The 27,223-nt window shown below is 40.2% G+C and overlaps 1 protein-coding gene across 2 annotated transcripts in view; it reads left to right on the top strand.

Annotated features, from left to right (window-relative positions):
- The window catches only part of CDH13 (cadherin 13), a 553,953-nt gene that overhangs the window by 121,746 nt on the left and 404,984 nt on the right, over positions 1 to 27,223 (top strand). The window contains exons 1-2 of one of the 2 annotated variants that reach the window (XM_070761896.1): positions 16,578 to 16,624; positions 16,715 to 16,826. In XM_070761896.1, coding sequence (XP_070617997.1) covers positions 16,598 to 16,624; positions 16,715 to 16,826 — 139 coding nt within the window. In that variant the 5' untranslated portion in view covers positions 16,578 to 16,597. Of the gene's footprint in view, positions 1 to 16,577; positions 16,625 to 16,714; positions 16,827 to 27,223 lie in introns of those variants that run through there. The other variant, XM_070761895.1, reaches the window with a different exon arrangement.

Raw genomic sequence — 27,223 nt, 5'->3', positions numbered from 1 at the left:
ATCCTGATATCGGCTTTTTCTTGTTTTCTTTCTTGTTTTTTCTCATCAATTCGACTGTCATCTGGTATGGCGATATCAATAATCCACACTTTTTTTCTTTTCCACAATTGTGAGGTCCAGTGTATTATTTATTATTTATTTATTTATCTATCTATCTATCTATCTATCTATCTATCTATCTATCTATCTATCTATCTAACTAACTAACTAACTAACTTATTTATTTATTTATTTATTTATTTATTTATTTCTTAGATTTGTATGCCGCCCCTCTCCGTAGACTCGGGGCGGCTCACAACACAATAAAACAGTTCATGACACTCAGTTCCCCTATGCCTGACGACAAAGGTGGGTTTTGAGGAGTTTACGAAAGGCAAGGAGGGTAGGGGCAGTTCTAATCTCTGGGGGGAGTTGGTTCCAGAGAGTTGGGGCCGCCACAGAGAAGGCTCTTCCCCTGGGACCCGCCAAACGGCATTGTTTAGTTGACAGGACCTAATCAGTCACTGGGATTTGTGCAGCAGAAGGCGGTCTCGCAGATATTCTATTATTATTATTATTATTATTATTATTATTATTATTAATTATTATTTCATTAAACATGAAGCTCAGTCAACAGAACATTTTAAAATGTATCAGAAATATCATTGACTGGTGCTGATGGTTCCAGGATAGTTTAGGATGGAATGGAATGGAATGGAATGGAATGGAATGGAATGGAATAGAATAGAATAGAATAGAATAGAATAGAATAGAATTCTTTATTGGCCAAGTGTGATTACACACACAAGGAATTTGCCTTTGGTGCAGATGCTCTCAGTGTACATAAAAGAAAATATGCATTTGTCAAGAATCAGGTGGTACAAGTTATGCTGGTTTTATTTTATATCATATTTTGCAGTTCCACTGGTGTTATTGTTGGAAGCTGCAATTTTCTGGTGTATTTTGTAACATTCCTGGACATGATGCCAAGTGCCGCAATGACAATGGGTATCACTGTCACACCTTTCATCCATAATAGTGTAGTTTCAATGGCCAAAGAGGAACATTTCAGGATCTTATTCTGGTTCCTTTTCTTCATCTCTGGTGTTTCCTGTTACAGTGATATCAATAAATCCCACGCTTCGGTTTTCGCCAACTGTGATATCTGGTCTGTTGTGTTCCAAATGATGATCTATCTGTATTTGATGGATATTATTGGCGTTGGTGTTAAAATCACAATGATTTTAATAAAACTAAGACAGGAGGAAGAGGGAGATGTTTGCCCTGATAATATTAAGAGAGGAGTTCCATTATTGCATGTTGAATTGTTCTGTGGTATGTTGGCTGCAGTGAGTTGTCCCATTCTGCTATAGAGTCCTTGGTGGCTGCTGATCTTGGTTGATCCCACACACTGCGCTGATGGTGTTACCCGGTCTGGGAATGAAACGTCTTTAAACAAGCAACCAAGCTGAGAGAGAGAATCCAGAACTGCTTAGTTTAGTATCTCAGTTCTTTTCCTGTTTACCCGTTAAAACTGAACAAGCTCCTCACCCTCTCCCAATATTATATAGTGTTAAAATTATCTGATCAGTTCACTCATTGGATAAGAAAAAGGCAATTTAGATAACAGTTTATCTATCTGAAGCTTCTCTTTTTTCCCCTCCTGTGTTTTATCCCAAAAGACTCTTTGTGATGACTACCAATGAGGAAATTTATTCCATCTTTTTAACTAGGCAATCTAAAACAGTGATTTTCAACCTTTTTTGAGCTGCGGCATATTTTTTACATTTACAACATCCTGGGGCACACCACAAACCAAACTGACACTCTAAGACAGGACATATTATACATATTATCCCCCCCCCTTGTGCATGTGTGTATACACACTCTTGAACCATTTCCAAAAACAGATGAGGGCTGGGGGGGTTTTCTCTCTTATTCTTTGGGTGCTTTTAATCATATGCTTTAAATCAAGAGTCACTTCTCTCTTTTGTTTCTCTCTCTTTCCTCTCATTCTCTCTCTCAATCATTTTCTCATTTCTCTTTTTTTCTCCCTTTTTTCTCTCATTTCTCTCTCTTTCTTTCTCTCTCTCTTTCTCTCTCTCTCTCACTTTTTTTCTCTCTTGCTTTCTTTCTCTCTCTCTTGCTTTCTTTCTCTCTCTCTCTCTCTTGCTTTCTTTCTCTTTCTCTCTCCCACTCTCTTGCTTTCTCTTTCTCTCTCTCACTTTCTTTTTCTCTCTTGCTTTCTTTCTCTCTCTCTCTCTCTTGCTTTCTTTCTCTTTCTCTCTCCCGCTCTCTTGCTTTCTCTTTCTCTCTCTCACTTTCTTTTTCTCTCTTGCTTTCTTTCTCTCTCTCTCACTCTTTCTCTCTCTCTCCTGCTTTCTCTCTCTCTCACTCTTGCTTTCTTTCTTTTTCTCTCTCTCTTTCTCTCTCCCCTCTTGTGGCACACCTGACCATGTTCCACGGCACACTAGTGTGCCGCAGCACACTGGTTGAAAAACACTGAAAGACATGACAAACAGAGAAAATGGGTATGGAGAAGGAAGACCGAAGAGTGGGAAAAGCTAGCTCAAGGAATTTAGCCTAAACACAATGTCCTTATTACCCAACAACTATCAGTCTCTCCATTCACCTCTTCCTCTCCAATGCTACACTTAACTTTGGATGGAAACTCCAAATAATCATAATGTAAATAACATTGACAGCTGAAACTAATAATGGCAGAATGATCACCATTTTCCCTCTCTTCTTTATATCCATTACTGTAAAGTATCTAAACAATAGAACGTGAAGAATTTGATATTATACAAATAGCATTGTAATGAAGACAACTTAAAGAAGTAAAATTTGTGCTAACACAATAAAAAGGTGAAAAAAGAAATGGAGAAGAGGGGAGAGGGGAGGAGAGGGGAAAGAAAAAGAAAGGAAGGGAAGAGAGAGAGAGAAAGGGAAAGAGGGGGAGAGAGTGAAAGTGAGAGAAAGACAGCAAGCTAACTTGTAAAGCTATTATCACTCTTAGCTGAAACCAAGTGGAATCACTACTGGTTGGATAATAGTGGGAAACGTCCGAAGCAGCTTTCAACTAACTATAGAATCTCTCTACTTCTCTAGTTCTTCTTTAGCCTTGGGAATAACTAGGAAGACTCCAATCATCTTCTCAATTCAGTAACTTTTTTAAAAATTAACCATAAAATCAACTTTTACTTGCTAGGAATGTTGGTGAAGGTTGCCATCTTCTCTCAAAGGACTTTGATGCAATCAGCATTCATTCATGGTAGCAAAGACCAGCAAACTGCCTTGGGTCAATGATCTCAACATTCAAAGCCAGACTTTGCAATGCTGGCTTGTAAGCATGGTAGCCAGAAGGCATGGGACGGTCGACAGCTTGCATTTCAGAGTTTGCGTCCAATTGAGCCCTGGCCCAAAGCCATGGTTTATGCATAGGGGAAAGAATCCAGAAATGTCAGTTACAGCAAACTACAGTGCTACTTTGGGGTGGGAAGCAAGATCTGATTGGACAGGTACTTTTCTAATTCACCAGTTTCCACTCAGAAGGTTTGTTGGTTGGATGCATATCTACAGGATTCTGCTGAGAAAGCTATCATTAAGCAACCAACATAATAAAGGTAGTCTTTAATTTAGACCAGTTTGCTTACAACCGTTCAAAGTTATAATGGCACTTAAGAAAGAGAATTATGATAATTTTTCATTCTTATGACAGACAGATAGATAGATAGATAGATAGATAGATAGATAGATAGATAGATAGATAGATAGATAGATAGATAGATAGGGATGGATGGATGGATGGATAATGGATTGGTGAACAGATAAATAAATCAAGGGATGGAGGGAGGGAAGGAGTTAGAGATACAGAGACAGAGAGATATAGAGATGGGGGAGATGGAGAGAGGGAGAGACTGACAATAGAAGAGAGAAATAGACAGAGAGAGAGAGAAAGAAAGAACAAAAGAAAGAAAGGGAGGGAGGGAGGGAGAAAGGAAAAGAAAGTGAGAAAGAGAAAGAAAGAGAGAAAGAAAGAAAGGAGAGAGAGAAAGAAAGAAAGGGAAAGGAAAGGGAAGGAGGGAAGGAGGGAAGGAAGGAAGGAAAGGAGAGAAAGAGAAAGAAAGAAAGAAAGAAAGAAAGAGAAAGAAAGAAAGAAAGGGAGAGAAAGAAAGAAAAAAAGAAAGAAAGAAAGAAAGAAAGAAAGAGACACATACAGAGAGAGTTAATTATTGTGAGCATTTTTCTAGTCAACCAGTAGCTTTGCTGGTCATGGATGAGCCTGTAATTCTAATAATAATGAATTTCCTGCTGCTGTATGATGCATATTTCAAAGCAATATTTTCCTCGTGCACATGAATTTTGCAATGAACGTCTCCCTTATTCATGGCGGTTTTCTACATCATTACCCTTCATGTACAAATGTAGGTCACATATTTTTTTCCCCTCCTTCCATTTGCAAACCCCACTGCAAATTTCTGAACACCGCCAATGTTGGCAAACAAGTACCTAGCTGTTCATATATTCACTGAAGAGGAATATTAAGATACCGTTTTAATTTCCCAGAAGGATCCAGGGGGAAGTTGTGGGAGAACTTCAAATGGCAGATCAGATCTTCACCGGGCCCAGGTGAAAGAGAATGACAGCAAGTGAAATAATGAATATTATTGTGAAAAAAACTGCTAGAATGTGCAGAAATGAGTAAGGTGACTATGGAACTAGGAGAACAAGAGGAAACATATTACTATAAGAGTGGCTCAAAAGAAAAAAGGAAAATTAATGTGTTACTCAAGAGAAATAGGAAATATGACAAACGCTATAAAGAAGGGAAAATGTGATCGATGAAACCTTAAATCTTAATGGGTGTTATGTTGTGGTTAGCTCTGGCCCAGCTCCTGCCCCAAGGACTGTGGATGTGGGGGAGACATCCACATGCTGCAGGCCTGTTTTGCCCCCACCCCCCGGTGGAATCTGCTGATGAAGGCTCCTCTGACCAAGAAGACATGAGTGACAAGGAGGAGGAGAGTTTGTCAGTCAGCTCAGAAGGAGATCAACTATCTAGCTCCTCCTTGGATTCAGAACAAGAGTTAATGATACAGCCACGCATGCGGAGAGCGATGCATAGGCAACAACCACTGAGAGATTATTATCAAAGAAAATGAGGCCACCTGTGGTTGGGTGGGGCTGTGGTCATTAGTGAGGCTGCTATAAAGAGCAGCCTGTGGGTTTGGCCATTGTGTAGGATTATCTGATTGTTGTGTTTCATGACTGCTTTACTGACTTTGACCTTTTGTGTGCTGATTTTTCCCCGCTTGGAAACTAAACCAGAGCAAAGTGTGTTTCACTTTGTGAAAGAAGAAGGACTGTGAATTGCCTCACAGCTGCAAGCTAAGTATCACAGAACTGATAAGGGACTTGTACAAATTACCAGTTTGTTTGGAGACAAGTGCTTTTTGCTATACCAAAAGAGGGCTTCGTTTAAGTGAATTTTCATTATAAAGAACATTGTTTTGAATTTTCAAATGTGTGTGTGCCTGAAATTTGTACCTGTGCATTTTTGGGAGGAGTCTACCAGAGAGCCCAACAGAACAGTGTTAGATAATGTATATAACAGTATACAATATTTATAGTAGTACGTATATAACTATTAACTAATAGTCGATAGTATATATGAGGAAGGAGGGAAGACCTCCAAAGTTCCTCCCAACTTTGTTGTTATTATAAAACAATGTTTAATCACAAAACGCTAAGGAAAATTCCAATGATATAAAGTTGTATTAGTGGAATCACATTTTTAAAAAAGAAATAATGAGCTTGAAAATCTCCCTTTCTGTACCTGCAACAGGTTTGACTGCCTCCTGCTTTCCAAATTCCTGTTTTTTTTTATTATTGGGTATTTGAGATGGCTTCTTCATTCTCTTGTAGCTATTTCCCCCTCTTTAAGCTGTCTGAAATTTATCATATTATTTTTTCTGTTGTTGACTGTTGTTGAAGAGAATGACCAAGCGAGAACAATTGTGATCCCTACATTTTTAAACAATGGTATCAAGATGGATTTTGATTTTTAAAGTCCATCTCCCTGTTGTATTTCATCTTGAATGTTCTTTGTTCGGTGTGTTTTGTATGAAATCATCTAAAATGGATAATTATCCAATCAATGTCAAATATTTATCTATTTCTGAGCTAAGGTAAAGTATTAATAAGAATAACTCTCCCCTACTGGAGTGTCTTCAATGCTTTTTCAAGTGTATAAGCTTTTACTTTTCACCATCAAAATCTTTTGTAAGACTTCTTAATGGATTTGGGATCAACAGCAATGCTTTTATGCATGACTTCAGAGGTGTGGAAGGTTTTTAAAAAAAATCCTATTATTCTTATTTTGATAAAATCAAAATTATGAATGATTATGGACGTGGGTCTTGAACCATATTATCTGTGGATCTAATTAATTTATGATAGATATAAGGGTTTTAAAAAATAAAATAAAGCTTGAGTATCAAATGTTCATCTTTAATGGGTAGCTACTTCTAATTCTAAGAAGCTTTATTCCTTCAAAAAGGTCATTTTTGATGTAATTACTTAGCTGGCTGAGTAGGTGGTAGTCCACTTTAAAGATTTGGTTTATCGGATTTGCTGAACAAAAACTGCCTTCCTTTTCCTTCCTTTCTTCCTTCCTTCCTTCCTATCTTCCTTCCCTCTTTCTCCCCTTCTACTTTCTCTTTTCCACTCTTCTTTCTTCCTTCTCATCCTACTTCTCTGCACCCTTATTCCTCCTATCCTTACCATTCTCACTCCTTCCTTCCCTTCTCCCCTTCTTCTCCTTCTCCTTTCTCACTTCCACTCTTCTTTCTTCCTTCTCCTCCTACTTCTCATTCTCATTCCTCTTATCCCTACCATTCTCCTTCCTTCCTTCCCTCTCTCTCCCTCCCTCCCTTCCTTCCCTTCTCCCCTTTTTCTCCTTCTCCTTTCTCACTTCCACTCTTATTTCTTCCTTCTCCTCCTACTTCTCATTCTCATTCCTCCTATCCCTACCATTCTTCCTTCCTTCCTTCCTTCTCTTTGCCTTCTCCTCCTCTTCCTTCTCCTCCTCCTTCTCCTTCTCCTCCTTCTACTTTTCCTTCCCCTCTTCTCCTTTTTCCTTCTTTCTTCTCCTCCTTCTTCTCTCCCCAGCCTTATTCCTCCTATCACTATCAATCTCCTCCCTCCTTCCCTTCTTCTAGGTAAAAGAAGCACATTGGATCCACTGAGTCAAAAGGAATAGAAACACTTTGAAGTTGCCCTCAAACACTAAAAGACTAAAGATCCCTTCATAATTCGTATTTGGCTCACCCCAGAGACCAGACTTAACGTTATCCCTAGACAGAACTTCTCTAAGTCTCGTCACTTCAGCAAGTTAGAGCAGCAATTGCGTCTTAAAGTAGGTGAGGAATTTTTTAGATGGCTCCGGTTTTTGCTTCAGGACTTGAGAGGCTGAAAGAAATGAAAGTCCTTGTTCCCTCCAAGGTTGCAATTATATGAACAGTAATAAAATACAGCTAATGTCCTTCTCTGCCATAAAAGAAAGAAAGTGGATAGATAGGCTTCATAAAAAGAGAGAGAGACTGTGTGTGTGTGTAGGCACTTGTTTTAGATGCACTTTGTGGCCAGAATGCTTAGATAAATTCCGTTATCCCACTATTGCAGTTAAGGCAGCCTAACGTTAAACAATTAAAACCCTTCACTTGTCCATTAGTACTTTGGTCTATTTTTGTTACCCAGATAAGGGCTTTAATGGTAATAGATGCCTACAATATTCTCTTTTGTTGCAAAAATATATTTCCAGCAAGGTAATACCAGTAATTTGCATTTAATCATTTTACGATGGAGCACAAATTAACTCGTGAACCAACATAGTTATTTTCAAAGATAATGCAACATGGGTTTAAAAAAAAAAAAAAATCTTCAGCAGATTTTTAAAGACCGAAACTCAATGACATCTTTATTACATGGTGAATTTTCTTGGATTTTTTAAAAAAATGATATACAGTGGGGATACATCATTGGAAGATTTATTTTCAGAATCCATAAAGACACTTCAAACTTAATCCTTGAAAAGACAAAAAAAAAATCCTTCCTCTGTTTTGCAGGAACTAAAACTGCCAACTGGTTCTATTGTCTGAGGACCTCAGAAACCATTACACGGGGATTAAAAGGTGCACATTGAAAATGCATATCGCATTGGAAATGCTTAGAGCGGTGATGATGAACCTGTGGCACGTGTTCCATAGGTGGCACGCAGAGCCTTCTCTGTGGATAATCGCATCGGCGCCATCTGCTCTTCCTGTTTCCGTCATGCATGTCAGCTAGTCTTTGTGGGCACTAGAGCGACAGAAAATGGCCTGAAAATGCCCCCAAACCAGGCATGTGCACACTGCCAGCTAGTCTTCACATTTCAGCATGCACACATGCTTGCACATTCTAGTTTGAGGTGGAGCTCTCACCACACATTCAGGAGGCTGTGAGTTTGATCCCTGGTAGAGGCAGATTTATTTATTTATCTATTTATCTATCCATCTATGCATCCATCCATCCATCCATCCATCCATCCATCCATGCATCCATCCATCCATCCATCCATCCATCCATCCATCCATCCATCCATCCATCCATCCATCTATCTATCTATCTATCTATCTATCTATCTACCCATCTATCCATCCATCCATCCACCATCCATCCATCATCCACCATCCATCCATCCATCTATCCATCCATCCATCCATCCATCCATCCATCCATCCATCTATCTATCTATCTATCTATCTCTTTGATTCATATGCCGTGTCCTGTTGGCAGATGGTTTTGCGCGCTGCCGCAGTGCCGCCGAAGACAATTTTGAGGCCCGAAAATGATACTTAAGTTGTGAGTGAAAAATCTAATTGCTGCCCATATGTGCTGAGAAACTTGAAACTTTGAAATGAAATTAGCAGTCTGGAGCTTATGGCTTTATGATCTAATGCCCCCAAAGGCGATAAATAATTGAGAAGAGTTACAGTGGAACAAGTTGAGAAAATGATTTCTAAACCTGAAATTGCCCAATCTATTTTGATGACATTGAGAGAGCAACTAGTTGGAAATTAATTTTATGTTCTGGGCAGCGAGGGTGGGGGTGTTCTAGAAGCTGGAACTCTGCATTGAAGCAAGTCCTGGCAAGCTTTTGTGGAGCAACCATGGCTTTTTCTCTCTTTTGACATCAACAAAATGGGCATAAGTGAGGTAGCATGACATTTTTGTCACTGAGAATAGCAATAGCATTAGCATTTAGACTTATATACCGCTTCCTAGTGCTTTTACAGCCCTCTCTAAGCGGTTTCCAGAATCAGCATATTGCCCCCAACAATCTTGGTCCTCATTTTACCCACCTTGGAAGGATGGAAGGCTGAGTCAACTTTGAGCCGGTCAAGATCGAACTGCTGGCACTGGGAAGAATATACCTACAATATGACATTCTAACCAGAGGGAGGGAGGGAGAGAGGGAAAGAAGGAAGGAAGGAAGGAAGGAAGGAAGGAAGGAAGGAAGGAAGGAAGAGCAATAGCATTTAGACTTATATACCACTTCATAGTGCTTTATTATTATTATTATTATTATTATTATTATTAGATTTGTATGCTGCCCCTCTCCGCAGACTGGGGGCAGCATACAGCCCTCTCTAAGCGGTTTACAGAATCAATCTCTTGCCCCCAACATTCTGGGTCCTCATTTGTCCCACCTCGGAAGGATGGAAGGCTGAGTCAACCTTCAGCCAGTGGTGAGATTTGAACTGCAGAACTACAGCTAGCAGTTAGCTGAAGTAGCCTTCAATGCTGCACTCTAACCACTGCGCCACCCCAGTTCTTAGAAGAGGGCATTGGCTTATTATCCAAAGGATCTGTGGGCTTTGTAATGGGTGGAAGATCATTAAAGAGAGATGCAACTTAGAAGTAAGAAGAAATTTTCTGACAAAAACAGCTCCCCCCGCCACCCAGAGGCCCTCTGAAGGCCAGAAACGGCCTGTTTCCCAACTTCTGGTGGGCCCAGTAGGCTCGTGTTTGCCCTCCCCAGGCTCCAAAGGCTTCCCTGGAGCTGAAGGAGGGTAAAAACGCCCTCCCTCATCCCTCTGGAGCAAGGGCCTCCAACCTTGGCAACTTTAAGACTTGAGGAATTCTGGGAGTTGAAGTCCACAAGTCTTAAAGTTGCCAAGGTTTGCTAACCCCTGCTCTGGAGGCTCTCTGGAAGCCAAAAACGCCCTCCCAGAGCCTCTGTGCGAGCCAAAAATCAGCTGGCCGGCACACGCATGCACATTGGAGCTGAGCTAGAGCAATGGCTCATGAGCCAGCAGATATGATTCCGTGTGCCACCTGTGGCACCCGTGCCATAGGTTCACCATCGCTGCCCCATACCATTTCAGACCAATGGCTGTCTAGTTTCTGTTCTGCCAGGCTCTCTGGTAGAAGCCTCCCGAAAATTCAAGGGTACAAATTTCAGGCACACACACGTTTGAAAAATTCACCCTTTTTGTATTGCACAGAGCACTCTTCCCCAAAACAACCTTGTAGGCTGTACAAGTCCCTTAATCAGTCCTTAAGTACTTAGCTAGCAGCTGTGAAGAAACGTCACAGCTCTCCTTCTTCCAACGGAGTGAAACACACACACACTTTACTCTGTTTTGGTGTCAAAGGCATGAAAAATTCACAAAGTTCAGAAACAGCGAGGCACGATCCTGAAGAACTGCGATCAGATAATCTTCCACAACGGCCAAACTAGCACGCTGCTATTTATATCAGCAGCTCTAATTACTGGAGCCCCCACCCAAACACAGGTGTCCTCTCTTATCTCCTGTAATATGTCCTCAATTGGTCTCTTCTACGCATAACTCTGCGCTTGCGTGGGTCCAAGACTTCCGCATCCGAATCGACCGAAGATAAGGAAGATTGGCTTCCTGGGCTGTGTGCCAAGACCCCTCTTCCAAGTCACTCCCACCTTCTTCTTCGTCCGAGGAAACTGCACTACCTGTCTCTGCCGGCAACAAAACAGGCCTAGGACATGTTGACGTTTCCCCTGCATCCACCTCCACATTCCCTGGGGCAGGAGCTGGGCCAGAGCCAACCACAACAGTCTCTTTTTAAACACCTCCAGTGTTGGAGCACCCACAACCTCTGAAGACAAGCTGTGATTGATTGTTAATGAAGCCCTTCAGAAAAAACAGAATAAGAGAATAATAGAGTTGAAGCCCTTCCGAACTTTGAATTTGGGTCCTAGGTATCTTTAGGAAGGGAGATTTTGTAACTGCAGATGGTCGCTAAATGGAGTCAAGGATTACCTGTACAGAAAATAATCTCCACACCCAGCATTTCCAACTAGTCTGGATTCGAAGCTCCCACAATCCCACAGCCAGCATCATCTTTTCAGCTAGAAATTTGGAACGTTACTCTTCCAACATATTTGAAAGGTGGCAGAGTGTGGACAGCTGCAATAAAGTTGTTTTATTGCCCTCCATTACATTCACCTTTTGTGCGGGCCGAACCAACCAAGAGACGGTTATAGGTCTAGGATTATTGTTCTTCGTTCTTCTTTGTCAAGACAAGTTTGTACCGGTACTTCTTTGCAACCATAAACTTTTCAAAGCCAAGACTTAAAGGAGACAAGTAGCCCTTTACTTCTAATAAAGTAGCAATTTTGTTTTCATAAAAGGTATTTTTTTCACACACACACATAAGACAGGAAGCGAATGTACCAGGCGCTGCACAGTTTAAAAATATAATTAATAATAATTTTAAAAGACCGGTGTGAAGTTGGGGATGACAACTAGTTTAATATCGAGAAGAAAGCGTTGGAAATTGCATGGCTAACAGGAAAAATTCATCTGAAATTTCATCAAGGCTGGGCCAGCATCTTGTAATTATTCCCGAGAGGAGAAAAGATAGATTTAGTTGCTGAGCTGAACTTACAACACCTTCCACAAAGTAATATGTGAGTTATTGTCTCTGTTTATTTCCTTCCTTCATCTCTGTGGCGAACCCTTAGCAACATTCATCTGGCTCAGTGCAAAATTTAAATTAAAAGGGTTACTTTTAGAGGTATAACAAGCAGGAAGAGGGAGATTGTGATCCCCTTATATAGAGCGCTGGTGAGACCACATTTGGAATACTGTGTTCAGTTCTGGAGACCTCACCTACAAAAAGATATTGACAAAATTGAACAGGTCCAAAGACGGGCTACAAGAATGGTGGAAGATCTTAAGCATAAAACGTATCAGGAAAGACTTCATGAACTCATTCTGCATAGTCTGGAGGACAGAAGGAAAAGGGGGGACATGATCGAAACATTTAAATATGTTAAAGGGTTAAATAAGGTCCGGGAGGGAAGTGTTTTTAATAGGAAAGTGAACACAAGAACAAGGGGACACAATCTGAGGTTAGTTGGGGGAAAGATCAAAAGCAACATGAGAAAATATTATTTTACTGAAAGAATAGTAGATCCTTGGAACAAACTTCCAGCAGACGTGGTAGATAAATCCACAGTAACTGAATTTAAACATGCCTGGGATAAACATGTATCCATCCTAAGATAAAATACAGAAAATAGTATAAGGGCAGACTAGATGGACCATGAGGTCTTTTTCTGCCGTCAGACATCTATGTTTCTATGTTTCTACGTTCCTCCAGATACACTGGTTTTTCCCCAGCACCATTTCTGTTGTGATTAGCTCTGGCCCAGCTCCTGCCCCAAGGACTGTGGAGGTGGATGTGGGGGAAACATCCAAATGTCACAGGCCTGTTTTGCTGCCGACAGAGTCGGCCAGTGAATTATCCTCTGAAGAAGGGAGTGTTGGTGGGATGGATGAAGGGGGCTTGGCAGACAGCCCAGGAAGAAGCCAGCCCTCCTTATCTTCATTAGATTTGGATGAGGAAATAATGATAGACCCACGCATGCGTAGAGCTATGCATAGGAGAGAACAGCTTCAAAAGTATTACAGAAGATAATTGAGTCCACTTGTGTTTGGATGGGGTTCAAGTAATTAGGGCTGCTGTTAAATTGGCAGCGTGCCGGCCTCGCAGTGTGGAAGATTATCTGATCGTATTGGTTTGGATCGTGCCTTGCTGTTTCTGGATTGTGCTCAGGACTTTGTTTGGATTCCCGGACTTTGGAATATAAAGTCATTGCGAGTGTTTATCACGTCTGAACAACAATAGCTTGTGATGAACTTCACAATTACTGGTTTATTTTGGACCAGTGTACCTCCGGAACCGCCTGCTACCGCACGAATCCCAGCGGCCGATAAGGTCCCACAGAGTTGGCCTTCTCCGGGTCCCGTTGACAATGTCGTTTGGCGGGCCCCAGGGGAAGAGCCTTCTCTGTGGTGGCCCTGGCCCTCTGGAATCAACTCCCCCCGGAGATTAGAACTGCCCCCACCCTCCTTGTCTTTCGTAAAAAGTCTATGGAGAGGGGTGGCATACAAATCAAATCAAATCAAATAAATAAATAACTCAAGACCCATCTATACCGCCAGGCATGGGGGAGTTGAGACACCTTTCCCCCAGGCTTTTTTATATTTATGTTTGGATATGTATGTGTTGTTTGCTTTTTAAATATGATAGGGTTTTTATGTGCTTTTTAATATTAGATTTGTTTTCGCTAGAATATTGTTTTTATTGTTGTTGTGAGCCGCCCCGAGTCTTCGGAGAGGGACGGCATACAAATCTAATAAATTGAATTGAATTGAATTGCTTGGATTTATTGCTGGACTCCGTTATCTGTCTATATTCAAGAGTGCCTTGTTTGTACAAGAAATCCCTTTGAAGTTTAAAAGGGAGTTTTGCTTCTTTTTTGTGTTTGGATAAAGAACATTTAATTGCATTCTCTCGTGTGTGTGTGTGTCTGCTTGGCTAAATTTCCCTTTAATTGAAGGCGTGTGGCATACGTCGGCTGAACAATGTCTAGCTTGTGTTTTCATTCCTTGCACACAAACACAAGTGCGCATACACACATGCACACTTGAGTCTAGGTAAACATATTGCTAATTAATCACTTTTTATGGAGGCTTCTACCATGTGCAGAGAGTCTCACCTTCTTGAGAAAAAGCTGCGTGAGAAAAATGCAAGGAGAATATGTTACAGAATGAGGTTTACAATCACACCCGCAATTTCCCCCTGTCAGTTTAATTAACAGACCGCTGATGCCAGCCTCCAAAGAAAGTGCAAATGAATTGAAAGGGCTAAACACTACAGCGGAATGTGTCTCTCTGACACTTTGTAAAACTTGGAAAACAAAATGAAACAATGGAGAACTCAGGGTGCGGTTGACTTTGGCTGAGTTTCTTATTTATATATGTAAATATTTTATTGTCATTGTCAATACGACAAAATTGTCAATGACAATGAAAAAGTCATGTGATGCCCAACACACATAACAATGCCCCCCCCCCCCCAAAAAAAAAAATGCCTCACCCACCACAAATTCCCCACTCTGAACCACCCAAACATCTACACAACAGACCAAGTAATACTGTCCAACAACTCACTGCTGATGACCCTTTAGTTCATTGTTAAGTGTGAGTATAGTTCTGGGATAAAAACTATTCAGGAAAGGTTGAGTTTTAGTTGTTCTGTATCTTCTGCCAGAAGGCAACAGTTCAAAAAGATTGTAATATTTTATTTATTTACTTACTTACTTACTTACTTACTTACTTACTTACTTACTTACTTACTTACTTACTTACTTATTAAATTTGTATGCCGCCTCTCTCCGCAGACTCGGGGCGGCTCACAACAGCAACAGAAAAACAGTATAAAATACAAATTCAATAATTAGAAAGCTAAAAACCCATAATTTTAAAAACATTCACACAGCATACCATACATAAACAGTATAGGCCTGGGGAAGATATTTCAATTCCCCCATGCCTGATGACAGAGGTGGGTCTTAAGGAGTTTGCGAAAGGCAAGGAGGGTGGGGGCTGTTCTAATCTCAGGGGGGAGCTGGTTCCAGAGGGTCGGGGCCGCCACAGAGAAGGCTCTTCTCCTGGGACCCGCCGAACGACATTGTTTGGTCGACGGGACCCGGAGAAGGCCAACTCTGTGGGACCCAATCGGTCGCTGGGATTCGTGCGGCAGAAGGCGGTCCCGGAGATATTCTGGTCCAATGCCATGAAGGGCTTTATAGGTCAAGACCAACACTTTGAATTGTGACCGGAAATTGATCGGCAACCAATGCAGACTGCGGAGTGTTGGTGTAACATGGGCATACTTTGGGAAGCCCATGATTGCTCTTGCAGCTGCATTCTGCACAATTAGTAGTAGAGCAGTAGTAGTAGAGTAGTAGATGCTTGGAACAAACTTCCAGCAGACGTGGTTGGTAAATCCACAGACACTGAATTTAAACATGCCTGGGATAAACATAGATCCACCCTAAGATAAAATACAGAAAATAGTATAAGGGCAGACTAGATGGATCAGGAGGTCTTTTTCTGCCGTCAATCTCCTAACCACTGCACCACTGACGCTCTTATCTGGTAGCTGTGGATGGTGTTGTGATGATTTGCAGGTTAGGACAGGAAGCCGAATTAGTCATGACACGCTTAAGTCAGCACTTTATGGAAGGAGTAAACCTTGTGAACTCTTTCCTTTCCTCTAGTGGATCACTTGAACAAAAGGACAAAATTTGGCACACACCATTAAAGATGAGAAATGTTGTCCATCTGCTAAGTCTGAGCTTGCCAGTGTGTCTTGTCATTAAGCACTCTCGGTCCTTGCTTTCCTTCTTTGCTACCTCATCAGATTGACAGAAAAAGCTTCCGCAGTCTCTTAGATGTAAACTCGGGGAAAGAAAGGGAGATATTGTCAGGCCGAAGCCATCGGTTGAGTTGGAGACTTGTTTGTTTGTTTGTTTGTTTGTTTGTTTGTTCATTCGTTCAATTTTTATGCCACCCTTCTCCTTAGACTCAGGGCGGCTTACAACATGTTAGCAATAGCACTTTTTTAACAGAACCAGGCTATTGCCCTCACAATCCGGGTCCTCATTTGACCCACCTCGGAAGGATTTTAAATTGTTGTATGCTGCCCTGAGTCCATAAGGAGTTGGGCAGCTTAGAAATCCAACTAATAAATAATAATAATAACAACAATGTTGGAAAGGGGCCTTGGAGGTCTTCTAGTCCAACCCCCTGCTTAGGCAGAAAACCCTACACTACTTCAGACAGATGGTTATCCAACCTCTTCTTTAAAACTACCAGTGTTGGAGCATTCACAACTTCTGGAGGCAAGCTGCTCCACTGATCCAAATAAATAGAATCAGTCTAGAATCCCCCTAGCAAGCAAAAACAGATTAATCCAATTTCTGTGGAATTCTGTTGACCTTTAACTAACCCCAAGCAGGTGCTAACCGTTAGTTTTGAAGATTCCTATGCCTAGGCTGTTGAGCAATAAATCAGTTTAATTGGGCCTTCACATGTGGATCTGGTCTTTCACACCTGACAGATGTTCGTTGTTATAATTTGTCCCCCTTTCCCCAACACAAGAAATGTCCTTCTCTCTTACAGTTCGTGCCAAATGTCTTTCTATGCCCCAAGGCATTGAACGCTGAGCAAATTTTTAAAGGATGGGAACCCCTTCTCATCTTGCAAAGGTTGAATCCGTCCATGCTGCTATTTGCAAGAGCTGGCATCAAAGGTGAACTAGCAGATAATAAAAACTCTCTATTTCTTTGCTTTTCCAGGTGCTGCTCCCTACGTTCACCAAGGATTTAGAATGTATTCCGGGATTTCAGCAAAAGGTTTTTCACATTGAACATTCATCTGCGTTCGCAGTGGGCCAACCGATTCTGAATTGTAAGAAATCTTATTTTCATCTCTCTCTCTCTTTTTTTTCCCCCACACAGACAAAAAAAAAATGCAATTGCAGTCTGGGTTTTCCTATCACATTTGGAATGTATTAACAATTCACTATCCTTGTAACAAGCAGCCCTTTGTGGTTTTGACTTGACTTTGTATGGTAGAGTGACAGCCTTTTAATTTTTAAGAAACATTTCCTAATTTTGTATTCATGCAAACTTTGACCTTTGCTGTGGCTTTAGTTTTCTGTGTGTCTTGAAAAGCTTGTGTGCTTAAATGGTTGGCTACTGTGAATATCAACATGGACTTGGGGAATAAGCTTGTGACCTTGGTTGGTGGTTGCTGGAATTCAATTATCTCTTTCATTCTGGCAGTGCAGAACCACGGAGGAAGATCTTGATTTAAAGCTGGATGAAATGTGGACATATGCTATTTCTTGGGGGCATTGAACTTTGGAATTTGGCTCTGGATTTTTGGGGGGGTTTGGAACCGTGATGTTTGTAGTATAAATGAAGTGGATAGCCAAACACTCATTTCAATAAGACAGGTGTCAAATTAAAATGTTGGCGCTGATGTAACTATGCATTGTGAGTTTGGCAGGCTGAGAAGTGGAGACCAAATGGTCCATGAAGCTTTAACCCTGCTTTTTATACCTGAGAGGTTTCATCCAGGTACTATGGAAGTTTGAAAAGGACATTGTGTTTGCTGTTTTGTTGGGGGGGGGGGCTTTTATGGATGAAATAAATCAAAAAGACAAGGAAAAAAATCTGGATTTAGAGGATTAGATTTTCTTAACTAGGACGGTTAGGAAAACCTTCTCTAGAACATCTGATAATTTTTTAAAAAGATATACAGATAGTCCTTGACTTATGACCAGAATTGAACCCAAAATTTCTGTTGCTAGGTGAGAGCATTGTCAATTGATTTTTGCCCCATTTTAGAAACACAGAAGATTGATGGCAGAAAAAGACTTCATGGTCCATCTAGTATGCCCTTGTACTATTTCCTGTATTTTATCTTAGGATGGATATATGTTTTCCCATGCATGTTTAAATTCAGTTCCTGTGGATTTACCAACCACGTTGGCTGGAAGTTTGTTCCAAGCATCTACTTTCAGTCAAATAATATTTTCTCATGTTGCTTCTGATCTTTCCCCCAACTAACCTAAGATTGTTCCCACTTGTTCTTGTGTTCACTCTCCTATAAAAAACACTCCCTCCTGAATCTTAATTAACCCTTTCACATATTTCAATGTTTTGATCCTGTCCCCCCTTTTCCTTCTGTCCTCCAGACTAGACAGATTGAGTTCATGAAGTCTTTTCTGATAAGTTTTATGCTTAAGACCTTCCACCATTTTTGTAGGCCATCTTTGGACCCGTTTAATTTTATCAATATCTTTTTGAAGGTGAGGTCTCCAGAACTGGACACAGTATTCTGAATGGGGTCTCACCAGAGCTCTATACAGCGGGATCACAATCCCTCCCTCCCTGCTTGTTGTACCTCTAGTTATGCAGCCAAGCATTCTGCTTGCTTTCCCTACCGCCTGACTGCACTGTTCACCCATTTTGAGACCATCAGGAATCACTACCCCTAAATCCTTCTCTTCTGAAGTTTTTGCTAACACAGAACTGCCAACCTCTCACAACCACAATTGTTAGATGAATCATTGTAGTTGTTAAGCCAAAATGCTTTGGCTTCCCCATTGACTTTGCTTCTTAGGAAGTCGCAAAAGTTGACCACATTCAACCATCCTAAATACGAGTTAGTTGCCCAGTATCTGAGTTTTGATCATTGGCCACCAGGAAGCTCCAATGGTTATAAGCATGAAAAACGGTTATAAGTCAGCGTAATTTTGAACAGTCACTAAATGAATGGATGTAAGTTTGGGACAACCTCTAGTTGGCAGTGATTTTTTTTTAAAGCTCCCTTAAGTAAGCTGTGGACTATTGGACACTCTTGAGCCTTAAAAGTGGTCAAGGTTTCCTAATTTTTTTGGGAAAATGTTTTGCACTTGAATTTGTGCCTCATGTGATCCACATTCCCGATTCCTAAACTAATTATTTTCTGTTTTCGGGGTGTGTTTTTCAAGCTTTCTGCAACTGTGAGCAGTTGCTAGGGGATGAACCATCTCTCTCCTCTGACATTTACTCTCCCTGCCTTTCTAATATGTCATATCTGGGACTGAAGCAACGGTGCAAAACTCCCTGACTTTTCTATATTCCCCAGCTGATGTGGTGTAAAGCACATATACTCTTAAGGATATTGTTGGTTGCTGGAGCTAAACTCCACATATTGAGTTCCTAAAAATTGCTCCTTAAGATGACTTTCCTCTTTTCTACTGATCTCTGCAAGTTCCTTGCCTTCTAAGACAACAATTTCTTGGTGCCAGAACTTGGGAAGAATGGCATCCTCTAAGTCACACATATTAGAACTGACTAACATTGATAATGTTGCCTAGTTTGGGTAATGAAACATCTTTAAGAAAACAATGAAGCTCGGAGAGCATCAATGACCCCAACAGTCGTCCTCCTCCTCCTCCTCCTCCTCCTCCTCCTCCTCCTCTTATTCTTCTTCTTCATCTTCCTCCTCCTCCTCCTCCTCCTCCTCTTCTTCTTCTTCTTCTTCTTCTTCTTCCTCCTCCTCCTCTTCTTATTCTTCCTCCTCCTCCTCCTCCCTCTCCTCCATCATTCCACAAAACCTACACCCTTCTAGCACTGATAATGTTACCTAGTTTGGGTAATGAAACATCTGTAAGAAAACAAACAAGTTCAGAGAGTACTAAGTACCCCTCATACTGGAATCTTCTGTCTGCATTCTGTTACATTTGTTCAACAAAAAAAAGGGGTCCTTATTTCACCAAAATAATGGTTCCAAAATGAATTCGTCCAATGTCTTGTGTTCCCATGCCCTTTTATAAAAAGGCACACTTAGTTTCTAAACAAAGTAATGCCTTCAAATCCAATATTCCCCTGACCAAATGTTGGCTGGAAAATCAAATTTCAATGGTGCCACGTTATTTAAGTCTTCTTTCATTCTAGAGTCACAAAGCTTGCAACGGAGATCTGATTTCCTTGGAAAGTTTAGGACACTAATGTTTTAGAGCGGTAATATTTTGAAACCATCCGTTTGGTGATGAAATTATTAACAAAATTGCTAGTAACTACTAAAGTTTGTTTTTCCTATTCTGTTCTTTCCTGCTTAGCTTGGGGGAAATGAAAACATCACTGAATTCCATGAACAATCTCTGTGTTCATGTTAGGTGGTGGATTTTCCCTGGGAAGGAAACCCAGAAAAACCCTCTCTTTCACAGCCTGATTGGGTGTATTGGAGATGTTCCCACAGGATTAGAATAGTAAGAGAAGCAACAGTCAAAAAAAAAGACCTTAAAAGGAAAAGAGGATCATGTTTAAGAAGAACTAAAAAAATGAACCCAAATAAAAATGAGAAAGCTAGTTGAGAGTTCAAATAGGCATGGATTGTTTTGTGGCAAGTCCCCACTCCTAAAAGAATGAAATAATGAAATATGTCTTTTAAAACAGCCGGAGGGGCTTCTCGGCAGCCTCCCGAATGCCGAACCCGGATGTTTCGGGTTTGGCGTTCGGGTTCTGGAGGACGCTGAGAAGCCCCCCGGCTGTTTCAAAAGGTGACAGCCGGGTGACGGGGCTTCTCAGCAGCCTCCCGAACCCGAACTTTTGCCGAACTTCTGGGTTCGGCGTTCGGGAGGCCGCTGAGAAGCCCTGCCGCCCAGCTGTCACCTTTTGAAACAGCCAGGGGGCTTCTCGGCGGCCTCTCGAATGCCAAACCTGGAAGTTTGGGTTCAGGACCGGCTGTTTCAAAAGACGACAGCTGGGTGGCGAGGCTTTGCAGTGGCAGCAGCGGCGGGTTCGTAAGAAGAAAAAAGTTCGTAAGAAGAGGAAAAACATTTCTGAACCCTGGGTTCGTATCTCAGGTTGTTTGTACGACGAGGGGTTCGTATCATGAGGTACCACTGTACTCCCAATCTTGGTCTTTTGCCACTGGTCACATCAAAGGATGCTGCAACTGAATCTCCTCTAGCTTGGTTTGCTGATTTCTCCCTTTTCCCGATGTTTTTACCCGCAGAGAAAGAACATGCCGTTTCAGCCACATTTGATTAGGGCATTTGTGATGACCCAGCAGATTGCACTGGAGTGAAACTGGCACAATAATTAGAGCACAGTTATTGATATTAATTTGAGAGAGAAGGGAGGGCAGACGGCTCTTCGCTGCCTCGGATTAAGAAATGAAAAGGGACGGGAACAATTGTCATTAGAGAGAACACAAAATATGGAATTGCCATTGATTGTCAGCCTCAGAATGCTAAACTATCATAGAAACATAGAAACATAGAAGATTGACGGCAGAAAAAGACCTCATTTTATCTTAGGATGGATCTATGTTTATCCCAGGCATGTTTAAATTCAGTTACTGTGGATTGACCAACCACGTCTGCTGGGAGTTTGTTCCAAGCATCTACTACTCTTTCAGTCAAATAATATTTGTTCATGTTAGTTCTGATCTTTCCCCTAACTAACTTCAGATTGTGTCCCCTTGTTCTTGTGTTCACTTTCCTATTAAAAACACTTCCCTCCTGGACCTTATTTAACCCTTTAACATATTTAAATGTTTTGATCATGTCCCCCCTTTCCCTTCTGTCCTCCAGACTATACAGATTGAGTTCATGAAGTCTTTCCTGATACGTTTTATGCTTAAGACCTTCCACTATTCTTGTGGCCCGTCTTTGGACCCGTTCAATTTTGTCAATATCTTTTTGTCAATATCTTTTTGTAGGTGAGGTCTCCAGAACCTCACTATCGATTTGATCAAGGGTGGTAGGTTTTGAAGGCTGTGGTGATTTGCGGCTCCAGCAAGCCCTTATTAGTACATTTATGCACCTCTGTGATTGAAATAACTGTTGTCCTATATTAAGAATAGCCAATAATTATATCTGCATTCCTGTATTTATGAATATTAATCTAGTTTGCACTCAGAAAGTAATGAGTTCAATAGGCTTTTAGAAGGTGAAGGCACTGATTCAAAGAACAACTCTTGAAGCTAGCCAACTTATTGACATTTTGAAGTAAAGAAGACAATAAGCTGAAGACACCAGCAGGAACCAATAACTTTCCAGGTCAAACTATATTCCTGTTTTTATTTTTTATTTTTAAAAAGAGTGAAAATATTCATTGCGTCTTAATGCAGCAGTCACACCCAGTATACCTTTATTTATTCTTTAATTAAACCTGTATACTGCCAGCGTCAAGGAACAACTCATAAGTGCATCATAACCATCCACCATCATTCACCAAGCATCATGATGGTATTTCAGATTAGCTTGAACCCTACTTTTTTTCCATGAAAAAGTACCATATTTTTGGAGTATAAGATGCACCTTTTTCCTCCCTAAAAGAAGCTGAAAATTTGGGTGTTTTATACTCTGAATCATGTATATTTGGAATACATTCTAACAACTGTGCCACCATTAAAGTCTGCTCAAAGTTCTTGTGTTTGGAGAAAGGGTGAATTTCTTCAGTGAATAAGAATTATATTAATGATAACGATAATGATAATGACAACAACAACAACAACAACAACAACAACAACAACGTTGGAAGGGGCCTTGGAGGTCCTCTAGTCCAACCTCCTGCTTAGGCAAGAAACCCTACAACACTTCAGACAGATGGTTATCCAACATCTTCTTAAAAACTTCCAGTGTTGGAGCATTCACAACTTCTGGAGGCAAGCTGTTCCACTGATCAATTGTTCTCATTGTCAGGAATTTTCTCCTTAGTTCTAAGTTGGTTCTCTCCTTGCTTAGTTTCCACCCATTGTTTCTACCCTCAGGTGCTTTGGAGAATAGGTTGACTCCTCCTTCTTTGTGTTCTCCTTTGTTGATTGATTAAACAAATGTGTTCTATATAATTATTTGAATTTAGTAGGCAGAGTAGCAATCTGATTTAAAAAAATAAAGAATGGCTCATTGTTGAAATGCCTGCAAATTTAAGGCTTTTAAGCAGTCTCATCAATATTTTTGTATTGTCCACTGGACTATAGATAACCCTGGTATTACTCAAGTAATTTTGCAGTTATTTGCAGCCCACCCTGGTTATGTGAATCAGTGGAACAAATATGCAAACCTAGTTGAACAGAGGTTGCCGCTGGGGTTCGTCAGCGATCCAAGTTCTTCTAATCCCTGACCGAAAAGTGAAACAAAATTATCATATTTTGCCAAAGTAAAAGTGAGAATCTCTTTTCCCCCATCATGATTATTTAAAAATGCAAGAGACCCCATAGTGCATATTCCTTTGCACCCTCCAGCAAATAAATATAGAGGAATATATTCTTCTTTTTACTTATTTACCAGTTAGCTGTAAATGTTCTCTTCATTGTACATGAAACTTGCCAGGGGAAAAATGAACCCAAAAAAGAAAAGGAAAAAAAAGAAAGAAAAAGAAACCTTTATCTCAATTCAGGCTGGAATATAGTCGTTCAGTCGAGTCAGCAAAATGTAAGTAATTCTTGCTGAGAAATAAAACAGCAGCAACGGGGAAATGAGAAAGGGATGAGAATGGGGATGGGAATGAGAATGTATATGTGATTATCTCTACATAAGTAGGAAAAGCAAGTACCAGTAGGAAAAGCAAGTAGGATGCTTGGCTGCATAGCTAGAGGTATAACAAGCAGGAAGAGGGAGATTGTGATCCCCTTATATAGAGCGCTGGTGAGACCACATTTGGAGTACTGTGTTCAGTTCTGGAGACCTCACCTACAAAAAGATATTGACAAAATTGAACGGGTCCAAAGACGGGCTACACAAATGGTGGAAGGTCTTAAGCATAAAACTTATCAGGAAAGACTTCATGAACTCAATCTGTAGAGTCTGGAGGACAGAAGGAAAAGGGGGGACGTGGTTGGTAAATCCACAGTAACTGAATTCAAACATGCCTGGGATAAACATATATCCATTGTAAGATAAAATACAGGAAATAGTATAAGGGCAGACTAGATGGACCATGAGGTCTTTTTCTGCCGTCAGTCTTCTATGTTTCTATGTTTCTATCAAAGGTGGGAATTCACGTTTGTTTGTTTGTTTACATGTATAAGCCGCCCTTCTCCAGCGGACTCAGGGAAACATACAAGACAAAATAAATACAAAATCCTAAAAACCCCAAACGTTAAAAAGCCATCCACCCATAATTCATTCAGTACCAATAACATACTATCAGCCGGAGCGGAGTGTTAACGCTCAACGGCCTGAAGCCTGCTGGCAAAGGCGTATTTTTAAAGCCTTGCAAAAGGCCAGGAGGGTGGGGACTGTGCGAATCTCTAGAGTGAGTTGATTCCAGAGGACTGGAGCCACCACAGAGAAGGCTCTTCCCCTCGGCCCCGCCAGCCAGCACAGCTTAGCTTACGGGACCTGGAGAAGGCCAACTCTATGGGGTCTGACCCGCCGCTAGGATACCAGTTCGCCAACAGCAACAAAAATATGCTGCACCTCATCTGCGCATGTGCCTAACCTTCCACGCGTGTATTTGGCACGCATGCACAGCTTGAAAAGGTGGCAGCACTCAAAGACCACCCTCAGTGTCGGCGCTGGCATGCTGAGCTGTTGTTAAGCTCAGCTGAGGTGAAGCAATCCACTCTGCTGTGTGAATCAGCTGAGGTTAAAAAAAGGGGGGGGAATATAGGACACGGAACAGCGGGGCGGGAAGGCGGGGCCAACCTGAAGTAATATTTGCTAGTTTTCTGAGCTGCTCAAAATGGCCGCTACCATTTCGCCTGAACTGGTCGAATCTGGCTGAATACCACTTCTGGTCTACATTATTATTTTATTTTATTTTATTTTATTTTATTTTATTTTATTTTATTTTATTTTATTTTATTTTATTTTATTTTATTTTATTTTATTTTATTTTATTTTATTTTATTTTATTTTATTTTATTTTATTTTATTTTATTTTATTTTATTTTATTTTATTTTATTTTATTTTATTTTATTTTATTTTATTTTATTTTATTTTATTTTATTTTATTTATTTTATTTTATTTTATTTTATTTTATTTTATTTTATTTTATTTTATTTTATTTTATTTTATTTATTTTATTTTATTTTATTTTATTTTATTTTATTTTATTTTATTTTATTTTATTTTATTTTATTTTATTTATAATAATAATAACAATAACAAACAATAAACAACAACAACAAAACAACAACAACAACAACAATAACAATATTTGTATGCTGCCCCTCTCCGAAGTCTCAGAGCGGCTCACAACAAAATTAGTGGTGGAGAAGATTTAACTTACATGATAATAATTATTATTTTCATTATCCAAACCAGGATGGCTCTTCAGGAAATACTTGTATCTTGGTTAAATATATATATATTCTGGCTTATTTTTCTAACAACCAGATCAGTCCGGGAATGAAATAATAACTAAACAATAAAATGTTGGGACAATTGTATCTGCTAAAAAGGCAGGAAAAGTCAACTTGGAATCTCTGGTGCACAGGGAAAAACCATTTACAATTGGATAAAGATGCTGTGACCTATTTTGACCGGAATGGGATAACCTGCCCCACACAACTCACCACAGTCAACTCGCTGGAGGACAATTTGATAAATACAATCGTTACTTTAACTTTGACGGAAGTGTGGACACTAATAATAAAATAATAAAGAAAAATCGATCCAGAAATACAAGCGTTGCGATAATTTCGATGGAAACCTGGTGACCCATAATAAAAGTCATTGAATGAAAAGATTAAACACAGTTTTGGATTTTTCTACGGAGAATTTTCTCGCGGCGAGTTGTCCTAGACCCATTTCTGTAACGTATCTTTTGAGTACCTTACTCCCTTCTCTCTTCCCCCGTGAAAATTACCCTGCAGTGTTTAAGAGATATCGTACAGGAAGGAAAAATTGAGCACAACAGGCAAATCAGTGTAGGAACAGATGAATTGTTGTCGTTGGCAGTTGTGCTTGTGATTATCCATCTCAGTTTTCTTGCTTTCTTTTGTGTATGATGTCTTTATCTTCCGATCAATATCTCAAAAGTCTACTATAGTTGCTGGCTCTTCCCCTCCTTCCTTCTTTGTTAGGTAGGCAGTTCAGCAGGACTCTTGCAGACAATTTCTCACATTTTGACCTAAACTGAAATCTTTGGCAGTCAGAAAACATATATATTTTTACCGCTTTTATAAAATCACCAAGCTAGCAGTGTCTTCATACACAGCCTTCTCTTTTAAGAGACTAATGTTTTGAATAATGTGCTAATCCATATCTTTATTCCTGTTATTGCAGGGTGATGCAAATTTAGATTGCATATCTGCGTCCCTTTTTTCATTTCATTTCGACTAATACTGGGTGGATGGTGTGTGTTTTTTTAAAAAAAAACCATACTTTTGAAGTACATGTTTAAGCAACGCTTACATCTTTATTTAATGTGTTAATTTGGTGAGGAATGGGAAACTTATCGCATATATAGCAGGCACTTTATCTTTGCAAAAATTGAATTGCTCATAGAAAAGAGTTACGTTTAGCCATTGATTTTTTAAAAATATGCCTCGGGTACTTTAAACTCCTCCTGCACAATGAAGTGATAGGGACCATCACATATTATTATATCACTAAAAATTATAATGACAATGAAATTGAGACGTTACTGTTTGTTTCTCTTTAAAAACTTGCATGCAATGTGTCATTAAGTGGAATTTGTTTTAAATACCTGTACTGTAGACTCTTGCAAAAAGCAGTACTCTCTCTAGGTCTCTCTAGTTCTAGTTCAACTCCATAACTATCACACAATGCACTCTGTCCAGAAGGAAGTGCGATGTGATAGTTTTGGCTTGACTTGACATGTTGCGTAGAGTTCATCATTGCTACCTTCTTAGGGCTGGGCACAGTTAGTACATCATGGTTGAGCCTAGTCAAATAAATAATTAGAACAACTTGCCTCTAGAAGTTGTAAGTGCTCCAACATTGGTAGTGTTATGAGATTGTTTGAAGCGGTGTAGGGTTTCCTGCCTAAGCAGGGGGTTGGACTAGAAGACCTCCAAGATCTATTCTATTCTATTCTATTCTATTCTATTCCATTCCATTCCATTCCATTCTATTCCATTCCATTCCATTCTACTCTACTCTATTCTACTCTATTCTACCCTACCCTACCCTACCCTACTGTACTCTACACTACTCTACTTCATTTCATTCCATTTTATTCCATTCCATTCCATTCCATTCCATATTCTCTATTTCTATTTTTTATGTTTTTTCTATTTTTTCTATTTTTCCCCAGTTTTTTCTGTTTTTGTTTCTATTCCATATTCTCCTATTCTTCTCCCTTCTCTACTCTACTCTTCAATTCCATT

Source organism: Erythrolamprus reginae, chromosome 9, assembly GCF_031021105.1.
Source record: "Erythrolamprus reginae isolate rEryReg1 chromosome 9, rEryReg1.hap1, whole genome shotgun sequence".
Lineage (NCBI taxonomy): Eukaryota > Metazoa > Chordata > Lepidosauria > Squamata > Dipsadidae > Erythrolamprus > Erythrolamprus reginae.
The sequence above is the reverse complement of the archived record's forward strand: the minus strand, read 5'-3'. Positions and strand labels throughout refer to the sequence as shown.